Source organism: Cryptomeria japonica, chromosome 10 (genome assembly GCF_030272615.1).
Source record: "Cryptomeria japonica chromosome 10, Sugi_1.0, whole genome shotgun sequence".
Lineage (NCBI taxonomy): Eukaryota > Viridiplantae > Streptophyta > Pinopsida > Cupressales > Cupressaceae > Cryptomeria > Cryptomeria japonica.
Genome location: NC_081414.1, coordinates 290,625,454 through 290,647,992, shown reverse-complemented (window position 1 = coordinate 290,647,992; position 22,539 = coordinate 290,625,454). Strand labels below are relative to the sequence as shown.

Below are 22,539 nucleotides of genomic sequence, written 5' to 3'. Positions count from 1 at the left end.
ACAAAGGATTTTCACTAGCTTTGACTTGAAAAAAAAAGAAAAAAAGACGAGGGCGAGGAGAGAATCTAATCCTAATACTAAGGAATGTAGGAGCAATGATTGATCTTTGATGAAATTCTAACTAGGTCTTGTTTTGACATCGCAGGACCATCTCCACAAGGCTAGTGCGATCTTCGAAGGAAAGCTTTATGATGTTCAAATCATCACTGCAGGCATAGACACCATCAGGTTGATGCATATCAATGAAGAAGCGACAATTGAAGTTAAGCTTAAGCTGAATGATTCCAGTTGACTACACAAGGCAAGTCTGCAATCAACAAACTGCTAGTAGTATGGATATACGAATTCCACCATCAATCAAGCACATTTCTTCCACTCATCTAATAACATGAAATCAAATATGAGAAGTATAAAGACCATGCAAATTGTCGAATCGACCCATAAATTTCACCATTTCTTCAATGAAGTTACAAGTCTTTTACAACAACATCTTGGCAACAATCTTTGCCTTCTCTCTCTACTCTACTCTAATTGCTATTCTATCTTATTACTTATCTATCTAATTTCTATCTAATTGCTTCCAACTATATTCTAACTCCTAATCCCTTTACAAAATGAAATGCTAGGGCTTATATAGTGCCCTCAATACAATTCGATGGTTTAGATCAATTTGAGATCAATGGCCAAGATTCAACAATGAAAACCCTAATTAGGGTTCGTTACAACCATTACATAACATTTAATGCTTGACCAATGAAATAATTGTATTGCTTGGACACATGTCCTCTCTGAAAAAATCGACCAATGGATAGCCGGGGTAGGTACATCAGAGTTCGTGCCACCTTCCATGAGTTAGGTACATTGAATCTGGAAATGCTGAGGTGGACCACACTGACTGGAGAAGTGATGACTAGGATGCCACCTTGTCTGACACTTGTAACTTGGTAAATATTCAACTTGGTGTTGTTGAGAAGCTAGCTTTAATTAATTCATCTGGAACTATTTGCTTCTTCAACGAACCCTTGTTCTGACTTCTTGTGTCCTTGATGTGTAGGATGATTGATGTACCTCGCCTTGGAATACTGGATTGGAAGAGGTCGCCCTTATCTTGATGATGCTGGATCGAAGAAGGCTGTCCTTGTCGATGCTAGGCTGGAGGAGGTCGCCCTTGTCCTTGCTAGGCTGGATCGAAGAAGGTCGTCCTTGTCCTTGCTTAATCGTCCTTGATCTGGCTTGATTTTCCTTGAGGAGAGTCTTTTGACTTGTAGATCTTTCGAGCTTGGAGTCGCCATCTTGATACCTACACAACATTTCAAAATTAGTAATATATCTTGAAATCTAAAAATTAAACTTTAAAAGGAATATTCAAGATTTTAATTAGGAAACTTCATGATAAATCTTGAGTTATCATTTCCTAATTAACCATGTAATACTTAGATTTTTCCCAAAAATGCTTAAAAAAATCAAACCTTGAATAAGGGTGTCAAGATGATTTTGCCATACCTCTTCTTGAGAATTAACTCTAAAAAATAGATGAATTTTGGCTAGGCAAAGTGTAGATCAAAGCTCTCCCTTGGATAAAATGCACCTCCTTTAGCTTGGAAAAGAACTCCACCTTCCTCTTCAAAAATCTGGAAATTCGCCTTCAAATACCTTCAAAACATCTGGATTTTATCCTCCAATCTAGCAAGAAATACGCCTCTCCAATAGCCTTCAAGATGAATTTCGCCTTCCTTAGTATCCACACTTGGTAGAAATTCGCTCCACACAAGCTAGATTTTGCACCTTGTTGTTCTTCTCCAAATCGCACTTGTGTGAATGAATGAATGATGGATTAAAATTGCTCAACACACCTCTCTTATATGGGCGCTCATCCTTTCATTTCCCATAGGCCGACTTGAAAAATAGGCCAAAAGATAAATAAAAATTAAATAAAAGGAGAGGCCGACTTGAAAAATAACATTAAATAATACCCCAAGCGCTCCCATTTTATTTTTAAAATAATAATAATTAATTTTAAATGCCTTTATAATTAAAAAATTCGATTTTTAGGCTCAAAATTAATTATTAAATGTTAGGCACACTTATTAAATGTCAATTTAATTTTTAAAATATCTCAAGGTTTCATCGAAATTGGCATTTAATGTGTCATAGATGATATTGGTGCCTAGGCATGGCAAGATAATGGACATCAACAAGATCGCTCTGGTCCCTTGGAGAGGGACAGGAGCGCCTTTTCATCTTAGCCTTACAATTTCTTGTTTTTCACGTTCAACACTTCATTTTTGACGTCCAAGATGGCATTTTTACTTAGTCGAGTTCAATTTATTCGATCTTTGAAATGAGTGCACTTTAAAGCATTTTCGCCCTGGTCCCTTGGTGAGGGACAGGAGCGATTTTGCATTCATAAGCTCACTTGTGTTTTGCTAGCTTCCAAAATTATCTTCAACGGATTGATCGCGTCTTCCTTCACCCACCTCAAATGTAAAACTTGTTTTTCTCTTGCCCGAATCTTGTCTTGAGGGAAAATCGCTCTGGTCCCTTGGAGAGGGACAGGAGCGCCCTAGCCAGTCACCTTGGTCCCTTGGAGAGGGACAGGAGCGCTTTTCGCTCTGGAACCTCAGTGAAGGTCAGGAGCGAAATTTGACTTTTCGAACTCTCTATCAGGACAATTTTAATGGAATATAACATTTAAGTATAAGTTATATTCCATATATACTTTCAGGATGTTTGAGAGTGGTTTCAGACCTCCAGGAGTTATATAGCAAAATCTAGTTTTTGGAGGTTTTTCAGTTTCCAGACTTAGTCAAATTCAGGATCAGGACATTCCAGACTTAGCCAAATTTCAGGATCAGGACTTTCAGACTAGCAGGACCTGCTATCCTATTGATCTCCCCGACAGCACTCAAAATGAAAAGGCTAACTAACAAAACCCTAAAAGACCTAGAAAACAAACCCTAAAAAGCAAAAAAGCAAGGGTCCCCATTTGCAATGGGGCGATGTGTGAAAACGTCACAACACCTAGTCATCTATAACCCTCATTTTTAGCCAAATAAAAGTATGTTTTTAACACTATATAAATTATATTAATTAATGTTTTAATATAAATAAATATTATAAATTAAAGTTTTCAAATTTGAATTTGGGTGCTAAGGATTTGGCCTATGCGCCCTATAAGGACAATAATATTTATAAGCATTTGCAAGGGTGGGGATGGAATTTGGGGGCACCTTATAAGGAAAATCATATTTGTAACCATTTGCAGGGTTGGGGATGGATTTTGAGGATTTTGATGACTAGTATCTGAAAGGACAACAACCTTGGCTTTACTTCAATTTTGGGATAATATCCCTAGCTTATATTTATTGTTTCCACTTTGACCTGCGAACTTCCTGATTAAAACCAGTTTTACCTGTTCACGTTGGGAAATTGTATTGAGTTGAAAAGAGTCCTTGAGCAAGGCGAGTTGACTAGGCCACCTAACTGCTTTTTAGGAGGCATGACATCACCTTGCTATAGGCACATTGGTGCAAATCAAATCATTCATTTTTAAGGAATCTACAAGACAGTACAACAGGAGATTGAGTTTGAAGTGAATTGCACCTAGGGTGTTGGAGATAAATCATCCTAGAGCGAGTAGTGCAAGTGAAGAGATTTTCAATTCAGACCAGTAGAAGGGTGTTGGTAGTTAGAGCCATAGTTTTAAGACTCACCGGACTCGCCATGACTTGCGAGTCCATTGGCGGGCCGAGTCAACTCGCCAAGGACTCACAAACCGAGTCTTATGAGTCCAAATAAAAGACTCGCGAGTTTTGTCCATGGACTTGCGAGTTTTTTAGGCGGACTCGTGTCGCCCAGTTAGCACGCCCAACCACGAGTTAAAGTGGTTTTTTTTTTTTTTTTTCTTTTTTCACTTATTTGGCATTGTTGCTTGCTGAAAATAGGTTTGTAGGGTTTGAAGAAGAGACAAGATTAAAACAACAAAAGAGATCTAGGTAAGGATTTTTCTTCTCTTTATTTTTTTTTCATTTCCATGTTTTGAAATTAAAAAATATCTTGAAAAACAAGGGGATATGCTGCCAAAATTTTTTCTATTTCCCTTCCTAGCTTATTTCCTTATATTGTTTTTCTTGTTTTCAAATGCTATTTTTCCAAATGATTCATTATCATTTTTTAGGTTGATTTTCCACAAAACCCTGCTGATTTTTTTATTTTTTCATGTTAAAACACCAATAGCAAGTTCAACTCCAAGGGCAATCCCAAGGCCCGGAACACAAAAAAACAAAGCATGGAAGTATGGGATTCCAGGAAACAAAAAGGGGGAGGTCACTTGCACCAAATGTACAAAATGGATGACTGGTGGAATAAATAGATTAAAATACCACCTTACAAGTACCTGGATATGGTGTGGAGATATGCCCCAAAACAACTCGGGAGATTATTAGAGAGATGAAGGCCCTTCTTGCTAAGCATGATACACAAAAGGAAGAAAGCCAAAAAAAAAGAAACCATGGCAGCTGCAATGAATCCCACATTGTCCTCTTTGGGTCGCCTTGGTCACACTTCGTGGTTGTGGTAGCCCAAATTTATGTCAATCAATTTCATCTTTTGGTGACAATGAGGGTGAGGCTAGTGGCACTCTTGTTAGAGTAGACCCTAATATTTTTTGTTCCGCGCAATGTTCGAGGAGCACAACCTTCACTTGAAGGTACAGGATGGAATAGAGAGAATGTCACGTCCCCTCCTTGATTGTTATATATATCCTAAATGAGGCAAGTATTACTATTGATTAATATAATGATTAACAAATGATTATTTGAAATTTATTTATTTATTAAATAAATTATTTAATTAATATATATTAATTCTTGACACGTGATAAAGTCAATTATTAAAATGATGTTAATATATTAAATAATGTTAATATATTAAAAGAAGAAATGAATTATTAAATAATATTAATATATTAAATAAAATTAATATATGAAATAAACTATTAGAAAATATTAATATATTTAAATATATTAAAAGATGGAAATATGAATTATTAAATGAACGAATCAAATAATGTAATGTTTAATATTAACGCATGTTAAATGGAGTGAACATTGGATAAACAAAATTTCGTAAAGTATATTTACGTAGAGGTAACCCCCATGTGGAGAGCTAACTCCACGGTGCCCCCCCCCCGGGGGAAGTAGTGGGACGGGGGTCACAGCCTGGGCTGCGACCACCGTCACACCCCTTCCTGTGGAAGGGACCCCGTGGGGGGATGCGACCCTTCCCCTCCACGGGGTATGAAGGAAGACCGTCGCAGGGCTAAGGGGGAACAAAAAGAAAGGGAGACGGGAGGATAGCAAGCGGACTACGGTCTAGGAGCTTCAACAACAGACTGCAGACTGCGATAGGTAAGTGGTGTCTACGGTTCACAGAGGATATATATGTGTGTGGATGTGTGTGCCACACACACACACATATAGTAATGAATATTTTAATATATGTTAATGAATAATTCTAGATATATGTTAATGAATATTTGTGAATATACGTTAATGAATAGTCATGAAAATATGTTAATAAATATTTGTGAATATATGGTAATGAATAGTTCTGAATATATGTTAATGAATATTTTTGAATATATGTTAATTAATTTTCCTGAGAACATGTTAATGAATATTTTTTGAATATATGTTACCGAATACATGTTAATATAGGAATATGTAAATGTAGATTATGGAATGAAAATGATAATGAATTGTAGAATGTAATATGAATGATGTGGCTATATGATGGAGGGTATTGGGAAGAAATTCCCTTAGTCTAATGCAGGGGTTATGATAATCCCTGGTAGGCAGTATATACTGAGTATCTATATGCATATATGTATGGCTTGGGTGACAAAGGGTCATCCAAGAAGAGACGGATCTGGCCGGTCCTCTCTGGTAGACTTGGATGATGAGATGCATCATCCAAGGCAAGGAATTGATCATATATGATGGTCTTCCTTGGTATGGCTTGGGTGTAAGAAATTACATCCAAGACAGGAATCGAATTAACCTTCGATTTCCTGGTATGGCTTGGGTGTAAGAAATTACATCCAAGACAGGAATCGAATTAACCTTCTCATTCCTGGTATGGCTTGGAACCAAGATGGGTTCCAAGAAGGCGAGCTTCACAGCCGCCTAAGGACATGTCCCAGTACTACACTCGTATCCTTTTTATTAAATAAGAATTGAGATTAGTTTTAATTGAGTAATTGAAGTTTAATTGCAAATTAGATTAGTTATATATATATATTTGTTGTATTCTAACAATCTGTTTTGCAAGACAATGATCTCTAACTAGTAGGGACATTACAGAGAAGCATGAACAAGCAAGGATAGTGGCATCAAAATTTTGGTTTTACAATAATATACCTTTCAATGTGGCAAACAATGTGTATTGGGAAGGTTTGGTTAATGCATTAACAGTTGCAGGTAAGAGATTTAAGGCCCCAACAGGTCATGACTTTAGGGGGCCATTGCTAGAGCAAGCTGTAAGAAATACACAAATTGTGGTTGATGATTAGAAATTTTTTTGGAGGAGAAAAGGATGCAACATTTTATCTGATGGATGGAATAGGACTCTTCTCAACTTCTTGGTGGCTTCAAGTGGTTCAATGGTATTCCTAAAGTCTTTAGATGGTGTAATCTATTGGATGGGGTGATTCAGGAAGTTGGAGTTAAGAATGTTGTCCAAATTATCATGGACTACGCAGCTGCATATGTATCTACAAGTTGAATGCTTATGGAGAGGCATCCTACGATTACATGGAGTCCTTGTGCTGCACATTGCTTGGACTTGTTGTTAGAGGACATTGGGAAGATTGGATGGGTGAAAAAGGTGGTTGAAGATGCAAGAAGTGTCACCAATTTCATCTATAACCATACTTGGGTCCTTGCTTTGATGAGAAAACACACAATGGCAAGGACCTTGTGCGACCTGGAGTGACATGATTTGCTAGCCACTTCATCACTTTGCAGAGCATTCTTGGTGCCATTCCTCATCTTAAGCAAATGTTTGTGTCTGATGCTTGGTCGGAGTCTGCATACTCCAAAGGACCTGAAGTAGAGAAGATTGTAAGCATTGTTTTTGATGAAGGGTTCACCAAAAGTGGAGAGGAGTTGACTGCGATAAGTAAGAAACACAAACGTAAACTTTATACAAGATAATCTATTTGCTGATTTTATTTTTTTAAGGGTTAATTTTGTACTAATTTAAAATTTGTTTTCATTTTTTTAGGTGATAAAACCTTTGGTAAGGGTTCTTCGTATGGTGGATGGAGAGGGCATGCCAATGGGTTTCATTTATGAGGCCATGGATAGGGCCAAAGAGGCCATTTCACATTGCTATCGTTGAAATACAAGGAAATGTGAAATCCTTTGGTGCATCATTGATCGTAGGTGGACAAACCAACTCAGCCAACTGATACATGCCTTCATCTACTTCTTGTACCTGAAATTCTACTTTTCTGATTCATTTAGGGCTGATGAGGAGGTCATGTCAGGTGTTGTTGCATGCATTGATAAGATGGCACTTGATCCTGATTTGAGAGACAGGGTTCCTGATGAGTTGGAGGTGAGATTTGACATTTGCTATATTTTTATTTATGAATTTGGTAATGTTCATTATTGAGTTTGACACTTTGACTATCTTTTTATGAATTTGGAAATGTTCATTGTTCAAGATCTACAAGAGTGCAAAGGGGAGACTCTTCTATTCACAACAAGCAATTGATAGGATACGAAAACAACAACCAGGTAAAAAATTTAGTTCAATATTGCAAGAAAAAAACTACAAACTTGATTGTTACATTTTTTTCTCAATTCTAATATTTTGAAATGTTTTTTGTTAATTTATGGTGTTGGCACGCCTAATCTTAAAAAGATAGCCACCCATGTTTTGTCTCAGCCATGCAGTGCTTCTGGTTGTGAACGGAATTGGAGTTTATTTGAGAGCATTCACACAAAGAAGAAATTAGATTGACACAAAAGCGCCTCAGTGATCTTGTCTTCGTTCGGTACAACCTTCGCCTTTGAGTTGAAAGGTGGAGGGTGCTTCACACGAGGCCATTGACTTGGATGAAATTGATCCATATGGTGATTGGACCGTCAATGAACAAAATGATGGTGATGATGTCCTCTTTACCGAAGAAGAACTTGCAGAAATAGAGAGAGGAGCATAACAAGAAGCAGAAGAAGCAAGATTGGATGAAATGGAGGAGGATTAAGATGAGGACGAAAATGAGGACTTTGATTTAGAAGAAGAATCATCTCACCATTTAGATACCTCAACACCTATTGCTACTACTACTAGCTGAAGGCCTCAAAAATTGAGCTATATTAGGAGAACAAAGAGAAAGATGTAGCCTTCTCTTTAGTTTGTTCATTGTTGTTATTCACATTTGGACATATGATTATATGTAATTTTGTAAACATTTATAAACTTATGCTGCTATTATACATTTTAAAGTTTGAAACGATGAGTATGAATGATGAAATTTCAAATATTGAGTGTTTGGAGATCATATGACGTGTAATGTTTCAATTATGGCTCTTATGTTCTCTAAATACATTAATTTCTTTATGTTTTTTTTTGGTAAAACTACGGTTTTTTTTGGCTGAGTCCTTTCGCGAGTCTTTCACGAGTCCGAGTCCGAGTACAATTTTTTGGTTTGCCAAGTCCGTGGCGTGTCTGAGTATTAAAACTTTGGTTAGAGCAAATCTGGTCATTTGCAAAGGTGTAGACCAACTCAAATTGCCTACAAGGGTACAGTCAGACCCCATATTGATAGGATGTCGGTCATATTCAGATTGCTACATCTGACAAGTGCTGAATAGCAAACACTCAGATTGCACATAGGAATATCTGGTCTATAAGTGATGGTTGCCATATTCACCAGATTTGTTGATATTTATAAACTGTGGATGAGTATACATCTATTTATGCTGGTTTGAAGGGAATTATTGCTGCACAAGTTCCCTGGATGTTATTATTGCTGCCATGTGAAGATGCAGCGGTCATGCAGGCTCAAAATAGATACTAGCGAAAGGATGAATATGTATACTCATCTCGTATACATGTACCAATCTTTGAGCAACCTTTACTTTCATCCATTTAAAATTTACCAAATGATCCATTAGTATCAACAAAGTGGAAACACTGGTATAGCACAGCATCGACAATAATATATACAAAACCAAGAAAAACTAATTTCCTCCATAAGCTAGAATAATGAACATAGAATGCAAACCTAACACACAATTTTCAGAGCATTTATTCAATGTGACATATTAGAATTTTAATTTTGCAACTTTCAATGCAACACAAAATGAACAAATGTGGAGCAGTACAGCTCTTCAAATTAGAATCTATTGAAGTAAAAGATAACTGCAGTGAGTATGGTGTAGCTGATCCAAAGTTTCAAAGTGAACATAGTGTTGATCCATATCAACATGAGCTGCTTGCTCACAACGTTGAACATCCAAGGGAACTTGTGCAGTCATCCCAACTGTATATGCATTATCCTCATGCACAAGAAAACAGTGTATTGGTATGCCCACATTGTTCATTCCTCTTTTCCACAAACTTGATTGCTGCTGACTTCTGAATCCTTCCGCTTCTTCCTTTGTTCGACCACTATCCATCACTACATATGATGCGACTAAGCAAGAACTAAATTTATTACAAATGCCACTTTAGTCTCCTGTTAAGACATCCAGCAATAAGGTAGCGGCTAGGTATGCAAATTCATTTGCTGAAATATTCCCAAGTAGCCACTATTTGATTCAAGAACCATGCATCAAGGAAAAGCTATTACCATGCAAGGTAAGGTTAACTCAATATATTACAATATTATTTCAAAAACTTATGCTTTGCCAAATCCACTTCCAGCAACACGAAGAAAGAACACTAATTTTCTCCAACAATTATAGTAATAATATTCAAACCTCTGAAATTTATCTTTCACAAAGACTTCTTAAATTTCATACCAAAACCATTCAAGTGTAGAATGCGAAATTTGAGTGACTCCGCGAAAACACTAGCTAAGGAAGAATCTTTCACCACCGAAACTGATCTTCCCAAGAGGGTTTTTGTCCTCCAGAGATTGATACGAAACACGTTCGATCTCTCAAACCACAAGGGTTTCTCAATCAGAGTAATAGAATAAACTGCATAAATTGTATCATCTAAATGAGCTCTCAAACACCTTTTATAACCTTTTTTGAGAACTTCTTGAAAAAATCCATTTTAAAATCACTTTATTAATTTAATAAGCCTTTTAACTCCGAAAAGTGATTTATTTTATTTTAAAACATTTTCAGTACTTAAGGTCAGTTTTGAGTGTCAACATATAAAACTTTCCATTCTCTTTCGAACGAGCTATACTACCGAGGTGCTTGGTAAATTATTGTAATTAAAATGACAACCTTAGTGTAATTAATTAAATATAGCTCAATATTATACCCAATTAGCGAGAATGGTCGAAATGCATTGGAATTGAAAATTGACTGCGCAGGAGTGATACCGATGACAGAAGATGATGATTGGGCCTGACCAAGTGACTTGCTAAAAATAGATACTCCCTCCAAGAATCTTGGAGAAGGCACCGGAAGTCAAAAATAACATCTGAAAGCATCAAACAAGTCCACTAAACCATTTAAGCTCACAGGTAACATAAAACAACCCCTCTGATCAAGCTGACAGACATCCAGAAGGCCAATGCCAACTGCACTGCAAGAGAACCTATGTAAACTTGGGCAAAAACAGTAGAGTCCTCATATTCACTTCATATAACTGCATAGTGAAGGATTAGTTGCTGTATGAGATAACTTTACTGAATGGAGGCAGCTTCCATGCTTCCAAACTCAGATTTTTGTATTGTAATTCCATTTTAGTAGTCTGTTTGTAATTCCATATTTTAAATGTTTTTCCTAATTGGAGGTGCCAAAGTTGGATTTTTTTTTCCATAAAATGAAAGATAAACAGATTTTAATAAAACAACTTTGTGAAATTTCAGACATTCTATGCATTCCTTCCTTATTCTAAGTCTTGACTCCTACTCTTTTTTCTTTTTTGAGCTCATGCAGAGTTCAACTGCTGCTAGAATGTTTTTATGCTATTATGCATGTCGTTAATAGAGTCCATAGCATCAATAATCAGTCTCACTTTGCACTTATTCCAATTTTTATCTGTTAAAAAAAATATATTGCAATAATCTTTTAGTCAATATGGAAGAAGCATTTGATCATAGTAGCTAAGTTATTTGATGTTGTTTAATTATTGTTTTCAATGTTGCTGTTTTGTTTTTTGTAAATTTATTTATAAACAGGTGGAAACTGAATTAGAATGTGACTGTATTGCAGATTGATATTCCTGAAGTTTTTTGCTTCAATTCTTGGTGGTTATAGAAACTTTGTGGTGAGTTGTTTTAAAAAATCAGCGCAAAACTTATAGTGGATATGGTATGCAAAGTTGAAGATGTAATTTGTTCATTTAATGGTGTAAGTAGACATGTTTTTGTAGGAAAATACAGCAGCACGTGTCTTCAACACACAGGCTTTTCTGAAGAAGAGATCTCGAATGACCATCAAACCTTCTGAACCCATGGTGAATATTGAAAGTTAAATATGGACCTGTGTTTGTATAACAGTGAAATTCTTGATGGAGGGTTATGGGGTGATAGTTGTGCACATTTCATGTTTGGCTTCTCAATCTTTTGCAAGGGAAATTGTTTGAAGGCTGTTTTTTTAACAAGTTGCATATGATTAGCAATATACATTGCATTCATTCTTGCAAGATGTTTGGTTCTTGAGGCCTAAACATTGGATTTATCCTGGATTGTGATGGCTTCTAATTGTTCTCCCAAACCTAGTTGAAAGGAGAAAGCCAGACTACTTAGTTTTTGTTTCCCTTCTTTAATTCATAAGGCGACATTTATTTGGTGTGCATTTGTGGTTCATAGATATCACAGTATCACAGTCCTAACATTTTTGTTTAATATGAAGCTATACCTGGATTTTGTTGGCAGGTAGCACAATTTCTAGATACCCAGGGTTTCTTTGAATTCCTGGAGAGAGGCCATGGATCAGAAGAGCATGGGCTCAATCTTCTGGACAAGCTGCAAGATGCGATAGCTAGAGGCCAAGATTCTTATGCTGTGCTTCCAGTGGCTACAAGTGAACTGGAGATTTTAACCATAGAGGATTTACCTAGTGTAAATGCAGGTGGTTGTGGGTCCTGCATTGTTTGTCTATTCTATTCTACCAGAAATGATGTTAAGGATGTGTTCATTGTACCTTTTGTTATGCATAACATAGCCTTTTTAAGAACAATCCCTACCCCAAACAGAATACTAGATAGTCTATCATGAATTGGGTTGTATCCTAGATTGTCTGGCATGGGATAATGTAAGATATAAACATAATCCAGGGATTCACTTTAATTTCTGCCTACATTTCATTTACTGATTTTAAGTTTCTGCTCAGACCATATGAGAAGACTTGATAACGTTTGAGTTTTTTCAATGATGATAAATTGCCTTGCTTGCTATCTTGAGGTTTGATAGGAACACACATTTTCTAGCTATAATAGGACAGAAGTGAATTTGAAAAGAAATACTGGATATAGTTACCTTCAAATGAAAAATAACTGTGCTCAGTCTTTTTGTGTGTACAGATTCAAAGGCTCCATATTGTTATGATCATTTTCCCATTAATACGAGGACTCAAGAACAGGAAGAAAAGCGTAAAACAATTCTAGCTGTTGCAAGTGCTACGTTGGAACATCCAGCAAGGCACATGCTAACGTATGTATTCATATCTTTTCAAGGCTACAATGCATAATTTATATTTTTGTCAGCTACGTTCAGAAATGATGTTTGTCAAGTCATCAATTTTCATGGTAGATGACATGTCTTCTCTCTAGGGTGGATATTTTGAATTTGTAGCTTAAAGCTTTTACTTATCTTTGGAGATGCCTTAGGCACTCTCTTGAGATATTTTATATAATTTAGTTTAGGGTCCCATTACCACTCTTTGGCAATAGGCAGACTCAAATTTAAATTATTTACTCTCTTTCCTGCATTTATTTTTCAGTTGCATGCTTCATTTTATTCATTGATTTTCCATTTTTTTGGGATAATTGTTTTCCTTCTTCATGCTTTTCAGTCCAACACCATCACTAACCAGACGGGAATTTGCCAAAGCAGAGAGTCTCAGCCCAAGGGAAAGAGCTGTAAGCCTGTTCTTTAAAATTTTTTTGGGTTTGAATATTTCCATATTCAGTGCCATTGTTCTTTTCATACAACATGGATTAATTAATAATATTCTTTGCAGGCAGAGAGAGAGCGCATGGTTCTGGACATAAAAGTCAAGCTGCAGGTACAGTTACACTTCCATCCCCATCCTCCAGCATGCATAATTTCATTTGGTTTGTATGTGAACATGTTTGGCAACTTTAGGGCCTGATTTGATTTGGATAGTTTCATATTTCATTTTCTTTTGCATACTTCATTATAAACGAATTCTCAACCTTTAAATCAATTTGTGCACTATGTTACTTAGTTTTAATTTTTTAAACTTTTTCATGGTGACCATTACAAAGGATCACAATTAATTCTTGAAGTGATTATTTTTAGAACATGCTATCGCATTGAGATGCTTAAATCTTGTTACTCCAATTCAAGCTTGTGGGCCTTGCAGATTGCTGTGCCTGTCTGATTTTTAAGGAGTTCTAGAATTCTTCTGCACTTGCAAAATATATTCTCTCTAAAGTAGACGTGAAATGAAATTTTGCAATTATATTTCATCTAAGTTACATTTGGATGCGAATTTCTTCATGATGTTAATAGGGACTGTGGATGCGTCTCCTTAAGCTGGGTGCAACTGATGATCCTCTTTCTTCTTTTGAATATGGAACAATCCTGGGTATGTTTGATATTGTATCTGAATTATATTTTATAGCTTTTTTAAAAATTTGATTTTGTGTCTCACATGAACTTTCTGAAGCCTAAAATTTTACATTGATGAACAATTGGTGTATGAGCAGCATTGTTTTGCAAATTATTAACATTTATGTCCACATTGGAGAACTCATTTTTCTTGTTTGTTTCAGCTCTAATTGAGTCAGATGCAGAAGGTATTGGTGGAAGTGGATTTGTGGAATGCATTAGGGAGCATATTCACTCAGTAAGTATGAACGAGAATAAGGGAGGCATAGTGCTTATTTTCTATTCATATTCTAATGAATGGATCTGCATTTTTTTCAGGGATGGCAGTGCCGGTTGACAGAGGAACAGTTTATTGCAGTTAAGGAATTGGTAATATCTAAATTCCTAACCACTGTTAGATTTTTTGACGTGTCATAAAAGAATGCTATAAAAGAGGAGAGTATCTGACTCCAAGCAGTGACATCTTCATGGACTTAATAGGGATAAAAGTATGGAACTATGGTGATCAATTATTCACGAAATTCATATATCAGAATGATTATATAATGAATGATATTATGCATAGTGAACCAAGGATTGGAAAATTCAGAAAATGCAGAAGGCTGTGTCATGAAGTGGTTGAAACAATAGGAGATTGAAATTCGGCAGGAAAGGATACCATAAATGACCTAGACATCTAAAAACTTTTGCAAAGGACATTGTGAACTTGAAAATTTTTTGGAAGTGGCTGGAAACTTCGAGAAAGCTGGGTCTAGATCCCATAAAACTCTGGCAACTAATCGAGGATGGCTGAAAATTATTAAAATTTTTGCTATTCCATACCATTAGTTTTGGCATTTTCGTCCTCCTTGTTTCATGGAACTTTTAGTATGGCAAAAGGCTTTGGAATGCCAGAACTGAGAAATGGGTGTAATCCAATAGAAAAAACATACATGTAACATATTTGATTGTTATATCTGATCTGTAATTTCCTTAAAAAACAATCTTTGTGAGGAATTTTCTTTACCATGCTGCAACCACATTGTTGACGTGTTTTTTATGACTACGTCGAACACAGAATAAAGTTGCCTAACGGTCACTTCACTCTCTCTTGATCAAAGTGCGATTGCATGCTAAGATTGCAAGAAGTTCAAACAATCGACTCCAAGGTTCCTTTATGCTACGGACGTGACTCAGTTGGCTGATGTGATTGCTGGTAATACAAGGGGCCCTATATTTGCATCGTTCTTTCACTTCTTTGCTGTGGCTGGAACTCCATCATCGGATATGGCAATTCTGCGATGCTACTACTCCAAACAGGCTAAAATGAACTGAAAGTAAAAGGGAAAGGGTTAGAAGGATCTAAATCTACTCCTAAGGGCATTGATAACAATGAATAGTGCTCTGGTGGACAAATTTCAAATAAACCAAGCTCTGCTTCGCCAAGTTCAACTACAACTCCGCAAGAACTGGTGCAATCTTCTGAGGATATTGAAGGATTTTCAAATCGAGAAAGTGCATTTGAATACCCAAAACGACGCTATCCAAACGACTGTCCACAACCGAACTTAGCACAAGTTTAGTGGTTCAGGCTAACTTTACACTGCAACTTACAATCAGCAAGATACAAAAAGTATGAACCATGGAAATTCATCAGACACCATTACATTCTCCATTGAAATCAAAGCACTTTACTACTTCTAATCTAAGTGAGGAAGGTGAAACCATGCAAGTTTTGAAAAAATAACTCAAGTGGACACCATCAGAAAACAATGTTTCACTATTATTTTCTCAAAAACTTATCACAACAATTTCATACCAAAGTTACCCGAGTTTCTGGGACGGGGACGACAGGGGACGGCGGGACGCGTTTCCGGGACGGCAAATTTTTTTGCCAAATTTGGGGACGGCGGGGGACGACAAAGGGGACAGCTATATAAAATATAGGAAAAATTTAAAATATATAGGAAAATTTCAAAATTCTAAATGTTCATATGAAAACATGGATAAAGCATGCATACATACATTATATTCATATGAAAACAATAAAACATGGATATAGCATGTGTATGATACTATGAAAAGTTGAAAACATTTTAGAATGTAAATTCTGAACATACAACATTGTTAATACTCATAGACAATATGCAATTATGCATTTATAAATCAGAATTTCAATTCATTCACATTGTCAATATGCATATCAATAGACTCGGAGGTTAAATTTTCCCTACTTCTATTGACGCAGTTTCCCCCCATATTTTTCAACAGGGGTTTGGGGGCAGCGCCCCCAAGGTGGGGTCAAGCGGGGTCAAGGGGCAGCGCCCCTTGCGCACTCCCTGTTGCGATACAGGGCGGGGTTGAGGGGCAGCGCCCCGCGAGGCCAAAAAAATTTATTCTTTAATAAAGGCATTGGGTGTTATTTTTCTATTGACTCGCTGAGTTTGGCGATTTTCTAATCTTTGTGTAAAAATGCCCAAAGGCTACATTGCTGCCATATAGTTTCATTGTCAAAATTATGAATTAAATTAATAAATTTAAAATTTAATTAATGTTATCTTTTAATTTTTTTTATTTTTAATAACAATTTGAATTAATAAGGGGCCTATATTAGAAAATTTAAATAAAAAATTGAAAATACAACTTTTAAAATTTTTTTAATATTTTTTAAGGGCCTTAGATATGGGGGACGTCTGGCCGTCCCCGGGACGGATTGGGGACGTCCCAGCCGTCCCCAGCCATCCCCGGGACGTACAGACGTCCCCCAAAGCTAGGGCAGGCATCAGACATCCCCAATCCGTCCCGGGGACGGCCAGACGTCCCCCAGAGCTAGGGTAGGCATCCCCCCATTTCGAGGACGTCCCCTCAAAATATAGGGCAATTTGGGGACGGGGGGAAACGTCCCCTGGCCGTCCCCAAGTCCCCGAAACGTCCCCGGGACGGGGACGGGGGTTTTTAGGTCGGGGACGCGTCCCCGGGTAACTCTGTTTCATACAAAGCTCCCTCCTCTTTACAAATGAGGGGGTCACCCCTTTATATAGGCCTCGCGCCATGATTACCTGCAAACCCTAATTAGGGTTTTCCCTAAAAGATTCTCCACTCAAGATGCAACAAGGTGGAAATCTCAAATCAATAACCCACCATGCCCTTATACAATGAATTCAAAAGTACCCAAAATAGCATCCATTGCGCATTAAATGCACCACCTCTCTCAAATTCACCCAACATGCGTTGAATATTCATCCATGCAAAAATCACCCCATTATGTCATAAATGCTCCATCATTTCCACATGCGGCGGCTGCATGCAAAAGGAATCTGCCATAGATTCAACGTGCAATGACCAGGTCGCCATTTGGTCAAATATTCCGGTAATGAATGTGCCACTCTACTGCCACGTGTTCAATAGATCCTCGCCATGCAAGTGGACCCCGCCATCCTATATCCGCTTCTGCACATTTGGAATTGTTGGAGAGGGAAAATTCGATTCAGGAAGAATTTTCTTGAAGTCTCTTCAACTTTCCTTGCTCAGAGAAGGTTTTTCATCAATTCTGCACATTTCTTATTTTTTAGGAAAATTTCAAATTAGGGTTCCACGGTCCAGGAGAGAGAAAATTCTCCTACGAATCCAAATCTGTAAAAAGTTTCTAAATTTGGAGGTCATTTGAGCTCTGAAAATGGGTTTTTCAAAATTTTCCCTGGGGGGGGGTGGGGAATTTCTTGTTCAGTTCACCCTTGATTCCTTCCTTGCCTTAGAAATTTTATCTTCAATTCATCCTTGGGTGTGATTTCTTGTTGTGGAGGAATTCTCCTTTGGAAAGGAATTTGTTCCTTACCCCTTCCTGGAATTTTGTCTTGAAGGAAGGAATTTCCGACACAGCGCCAATTTTTTCACTTTCTTGGAATTTCTTCTTCTTCGGCGCAATTCTTCCCCGATGAAGGAATTCATCTCTTTGTGCACTGTCATGAGAAGATCATTTTAGCGCACTCCTGTGTTCTTGGGCGACATTTTACACTTGGTGGGGAATTCTTTCAATTCCATGGATTCCTTGCATCCTTCTATCTGGCGCTCCTTCTCTCACTTAGGCGCTAAAATGCCTTGATCAAGGACTCTTGCAATTTGCTTGTTTCTCCATGCACTCTTCATTTTGGCGCCCTCCACAAGGGTGGGGCGGAAATTCCTCCTGAGGAAGGAATTCATTGTTTTGTGAATTGTCCATGTCTTCTTTTCAACATCCCTATTTTTTAGGGATCCTCCTAAAATTTAGGAGTCAGGTTCATTGGATGGAGAATTTCACCCCGATTCCGAATATATAAAATTTTCCATACTCCGTCGAGATTCGGTGCCTAAAAATAGCAAATTGAAAAATTTGCCCGAGGGGAATTTTGCTTTTTATTCCTCCTTGACTCCTTGGATTCTATGCCTTAGGCGAAACTTCAACTTAGCTTGGGCGGAATTTCCACTATGCCACGGATTCATGGAATTTTCCATCTGTCCTTGCCTTCCTCATTTTGGCACCCAACTGCATACTTGGGCGGAATTTCCACTATGCCATGGATTCATGGAATTTTCTATCTGTCCTTGCCTTCCTTATTTTGGCACCCAACTGCATACTTGGGCGGAATTTTCACTATGCCATGGATTCATGGAATTTTCCATTTGTCCTTGTCTCCCTCAGTTTGGCGCTCAACTGCATCCTTGGGCACAATTTTCGCTATGCCATGGATTCATGGAATTTTACATTTATCCTTGCCTCCCTCAGTTTGGCGCCCAATTGCATCTTGGGGCGGAATTTTCACTATGTGAAGGATTCATGGAATTTTTTCACAAGTTCCAAGCTCTTCGTCAGGATATATATATGAAATATAACATTTAAGTATAAGTTCTTATACTTTAAGTTATATTTCATATATATTGTTAGGATGTTTGAGAGTGGTTTTAGGTACATAGGAATCATAATGCAAATTCTGGATTTTGGAAGATCTTCCAAATTTCTAGACTTTGTCAAATTTTAGGCCATTTTCGGATCAAAATGACATTGGTGGATTGATGTGAATTTTTGGACTTGGACGATTTTGCATGCTTTCCTCTTCTGGAATAGGAGTTCCAAACAACCATTTTTTAATCCAACTTGTCTGCCTTTTGACTCTTCCGGATTTAGAAATGGTCTTTAGGAACGTTCAGTCTTCAGAGATATTCAACTTTCAGTGTTTTCCTGTGAAGATCCTACCGAAAATAGATTTTCCCAAATAGTAAGTGTTTCAAAAATGTCAAGGTTTGGACAAAATAGGTCAGAAAAGCACTTACTAAAAATAGAAACTCTCTAAAAATAGAACTTACTAAAAATAGTAAGTTTAAATTTTGGCAAAATTAGATCAATCTGGGACTCAGTAAAATCCCTAAAAAATAGGAACTTTCTAAAAATAGAAAGTTGCTCCGTTTTGGCTCAAATTTTACTGAGAGGTTCCTTGAAGGGTCCTAATTCCATTTGTATGTTTAGTTTCTTCAAAACCCTAACAGAAACCCCTAAAATCTAGGACAAAAGGCAAAACCCTTAGAAAAGACAAAACATGCCCTAGACTTCATCAAATTCGCTCAAACAAAAAGCAAATTTAATCAATATGACCCCCAAACACTTGCAAAGCAGAGAGACTGACGAGACTTGTAATGTCCCTAGTGGGGGAGTTGTCTATTCGAAGTTTAAGACCTGCAAACAAACGTTAGTATTCCAAAATATGCAAGATAAGTAAATATGTGTGCCATTATACAAGTAGTAAAACTGTGTTATTCTACATATTCAACAATTAAATGCTCATTGATTGGTTACTAACTATACAAGATGACAACATTCCTTAGGTTGATCTTATCTGGATTGACCCAACCCTCTATTGAGAACTCTTTGTCAGTTAAGACAACCCAGGTAATATCTGCCTAAGGTCTCTATGGGATCTCTATTACTGAGTAATCTCATTAATATTTTCACAACCTGGCAGAGATCCCACCTCTGTCCAAGCTTCCCTATCTCTGACATATGCATATGATTAACCTCTACAATATATATATATATATATATATTGTCTCTAGGAGATTCATTACAAATCTCCCTCTAGATTCCTATGAACTGTTTAACGTAACTCTGGTAAGTAGACTCTTCATATTTAATATTTTAAGTTACCTGTGGCTCCTAGAGATTTGCGTATACCCTTTGCTCTGGGATGTCTGCACTGGGGTTTCTTCCTCTGCCGTTTACTGGCAGTGGTAAGGTGCCAAAACGGTGGTGTTCTTCTTACGTGTCTGCCTGTACGCGGGAGCTACATGGCATACGAACCCGAGCCTGTATCGCGTGACTGTTTATGGGCAACATTTACGAACTCCTGGAATTCGCACTTCCACACCATCCGCCTCCCTCCTCCCTTCTTCCTCCCTTCGTGTTTGCCAGACGTATATACTTCCTCTGCGGCCATGACCTGTGGACGTGACTTTTGGATGTTGCGATTTGGGTATAATTTGCTATGTTCGTTTTTAATCTATCTTTTACGCATATCCCTCTGTCCTTCGTTTATACTCTTTATTCATTTTAATAATTCGATTTATGATTGTTTATTTGTTAATGTTTTTATTATTATTTACTACTTTAATCATTTAACCATTTAACTTAATTTTATATTTTAATATTTAATCTTTTCTATTTTATTATTTATTATTAGGTACCTTTTATTAAGAGAATCATGATTTATAATAATAATTATCATTTATCCTTTATTATTATCTACAAATAATTTTATGATTAATAATCTATTATTTATTATTTACTTGATGTATAATAATGATTATTATTTATCATTTATTTTACAAATAATAATTTATGATTAATATATAACATTTATTTAAATAATGATTATTATTTATTATTTATCATTATTTATTTTACAAATAATAATTAATATATAACCTTTATTATTGACTTGATTTATAATAATACTTATTATTTATCATTTATTAATATTTACAAATAATAATTCATGATTAATGATTTATTATTTTGATTGGCAATGATCAATGTGTCTTTGACAAATTCAAGTATCGGGGTATATTTATTAATCGGGGGTCATTGCAAGACTGCTGCGAAAAGACCCCAAAAACGCAAGCCAAAAGACCCAAAAAACAAAGCCAAAAGACCGGCAGGACCTAAAAAGAAGTGGGTCCCCATTTGTAATGGGGCGATGTGTGAAATCGTCACAACATCCAACCCCCACCCGAATAAATGTTCCTGAACATTTCAAAGACAAAATCCAATCCACGGGTGAAGTGTTGAAAAACACTTTAGGGCAAAATGCAGATTAAAGCACATTCATTTGATTATGTGTGTGCATATGCATTAATTCCATCTCACAAGACCATCCAGACTCCTAGAATTAGTCATGGCAAGCTATAGGTATCTATACTTCAAAAGCATCTGGGACATTGCCTTGCTGCCAGTCAAGCGTCCATAGCTCCGACGAGGTTGTCTCTGGAATTCCCACGAATATTGCTCCATTGCCAACCGGTTGTCCATAGCCCCGGTGGAGTTACCCGTATGCTCCCAAAGCCAATAATTTGATAGTTCTTTTCATTTTTCATCTTTCTTTTGTTTTTCTTTTTTTGATATTTCGTTTCTGTTCTGTCAATTCCTTTGGCTCGTAAGCGATGAAGCTTATTAAGGGTTTGGAAATTTCAGTGGCGCTGAAGCAAGATTTAGGATTTTCACCAGCCATAACTTCTCCCAAGAGATCTAAATGACTTAGAGCAATTGATAACATAAGTGGAATACAACATCATCAACCCACCCACGAACAGGAACTCCAAACAATCTAGGCCACTCAAAACCCAAGACCAAAGCAAAACCACTTGAGCGGACAAGCTCAAGGGAAACCAGCACCAAAGGCTGGAAATAAAAAACCAAAAAACCAAAACCAACAGGGAAACAAACAAGAAAGAAAAACAAAACAAAACAAGCCAAAACCCCAAAAACCAACGGGAAAACAAACAAAGCAAACAGAAAGGAAACCTGCTCTAATAAGAACAAAAATTTCAAACGGACAATACTCACAAGACCTAAGTATATACAACTCCTAACATGATTTCTCAAGATGTGCAGGAGCAACATGGCATTAGTCATGGTTCGAAGCCTAGCAAATTCATCTTTAAACTCAGAAAACTAATCTTTCACAATACAAATCTCAAACTCAAGCAAGACTTTAGGAAATATTATCAATTGTGGCAACTCGTCGGTGTTAATACATAATAGCTTTGGTAAGATAAATGATTGAATGAGAGATAAATGAAGTCTCTCATTCAATCATTTATCATATCGTTAACTATGATAAAATCATCAAGCAATTAATTCATCCTTGATAGCGATTCTATATTTGCATATGAGCAATCTATGGATAATCACATATTCATCTATATAATGAATTATGTATTTAGATGAATAACAATAATGATCACACCGATTAATATATACCGAATTGCATATATATTATATCGGATTGCATATATATTATATTGGGTTGCATATAGAGTAT

At 36.8% G+C, this 22,539-nt stretch overlaps 1 protein-coding gene and 1 long non-coding RNA gene across 2 annotated transcripts in view; both read left to right on the top strand.

The window, feature by feature from the left end:
• The window catches only part of LOC131040923 (DENN domain and WD repeat-containing protein SCD1), a 254,969-nt gene that overhangs the window by 86,040 nt on the left and 146,390 nt on the right, over positions 1–22,539 (top strand). Inside the window, exons 9-17 of the mRNA XM_057973881.2 lie at positions 11,409–11,463; positions 11,569–11,652; positions 12,074–12,269; positions 12,721–12,850; positions 13,212–13,278; positions 13,380–13,424; positions 13,895–13,970; positions 14,158–14,231; positions 14,312–14,362. Of these exons, the coding sequence (XP_057829864.2) occupies positions 11,409–11,463; positions 11,569–11,652; positions 12,074–12,269; positions 12,721–12,850; positions 13,212–13,278; positions 13,380–13,424; positions 13,895–13,970; positions 14,158–14,231; positions 14,312–14,362 (778 nt within the window). The remainder of the gene's footprint in view (positions 1–11,408; positions 11,464–11,568; positions 11,653–12,073; positions 12,270–12,720; positions 12,851–13,211; positions 13,279–13,379; positions 13,425–13,894; positions 13,971–14,157; positions 14,232–14,311; positions 14,363–22,539) is intronic.
• Positions 5,595–8,514, top strand: LOC131040924 (uncharacterized). The gene is made up of 4 exons (XR_009104940.2): positions 5,595–7,179; positions 7,285–7,620; positions 7,730–7,802; positions 7,954–8,514. It is a non-coding gene; the product is annotated as an uncharacterized LOC131040924 (long non-coding RNA).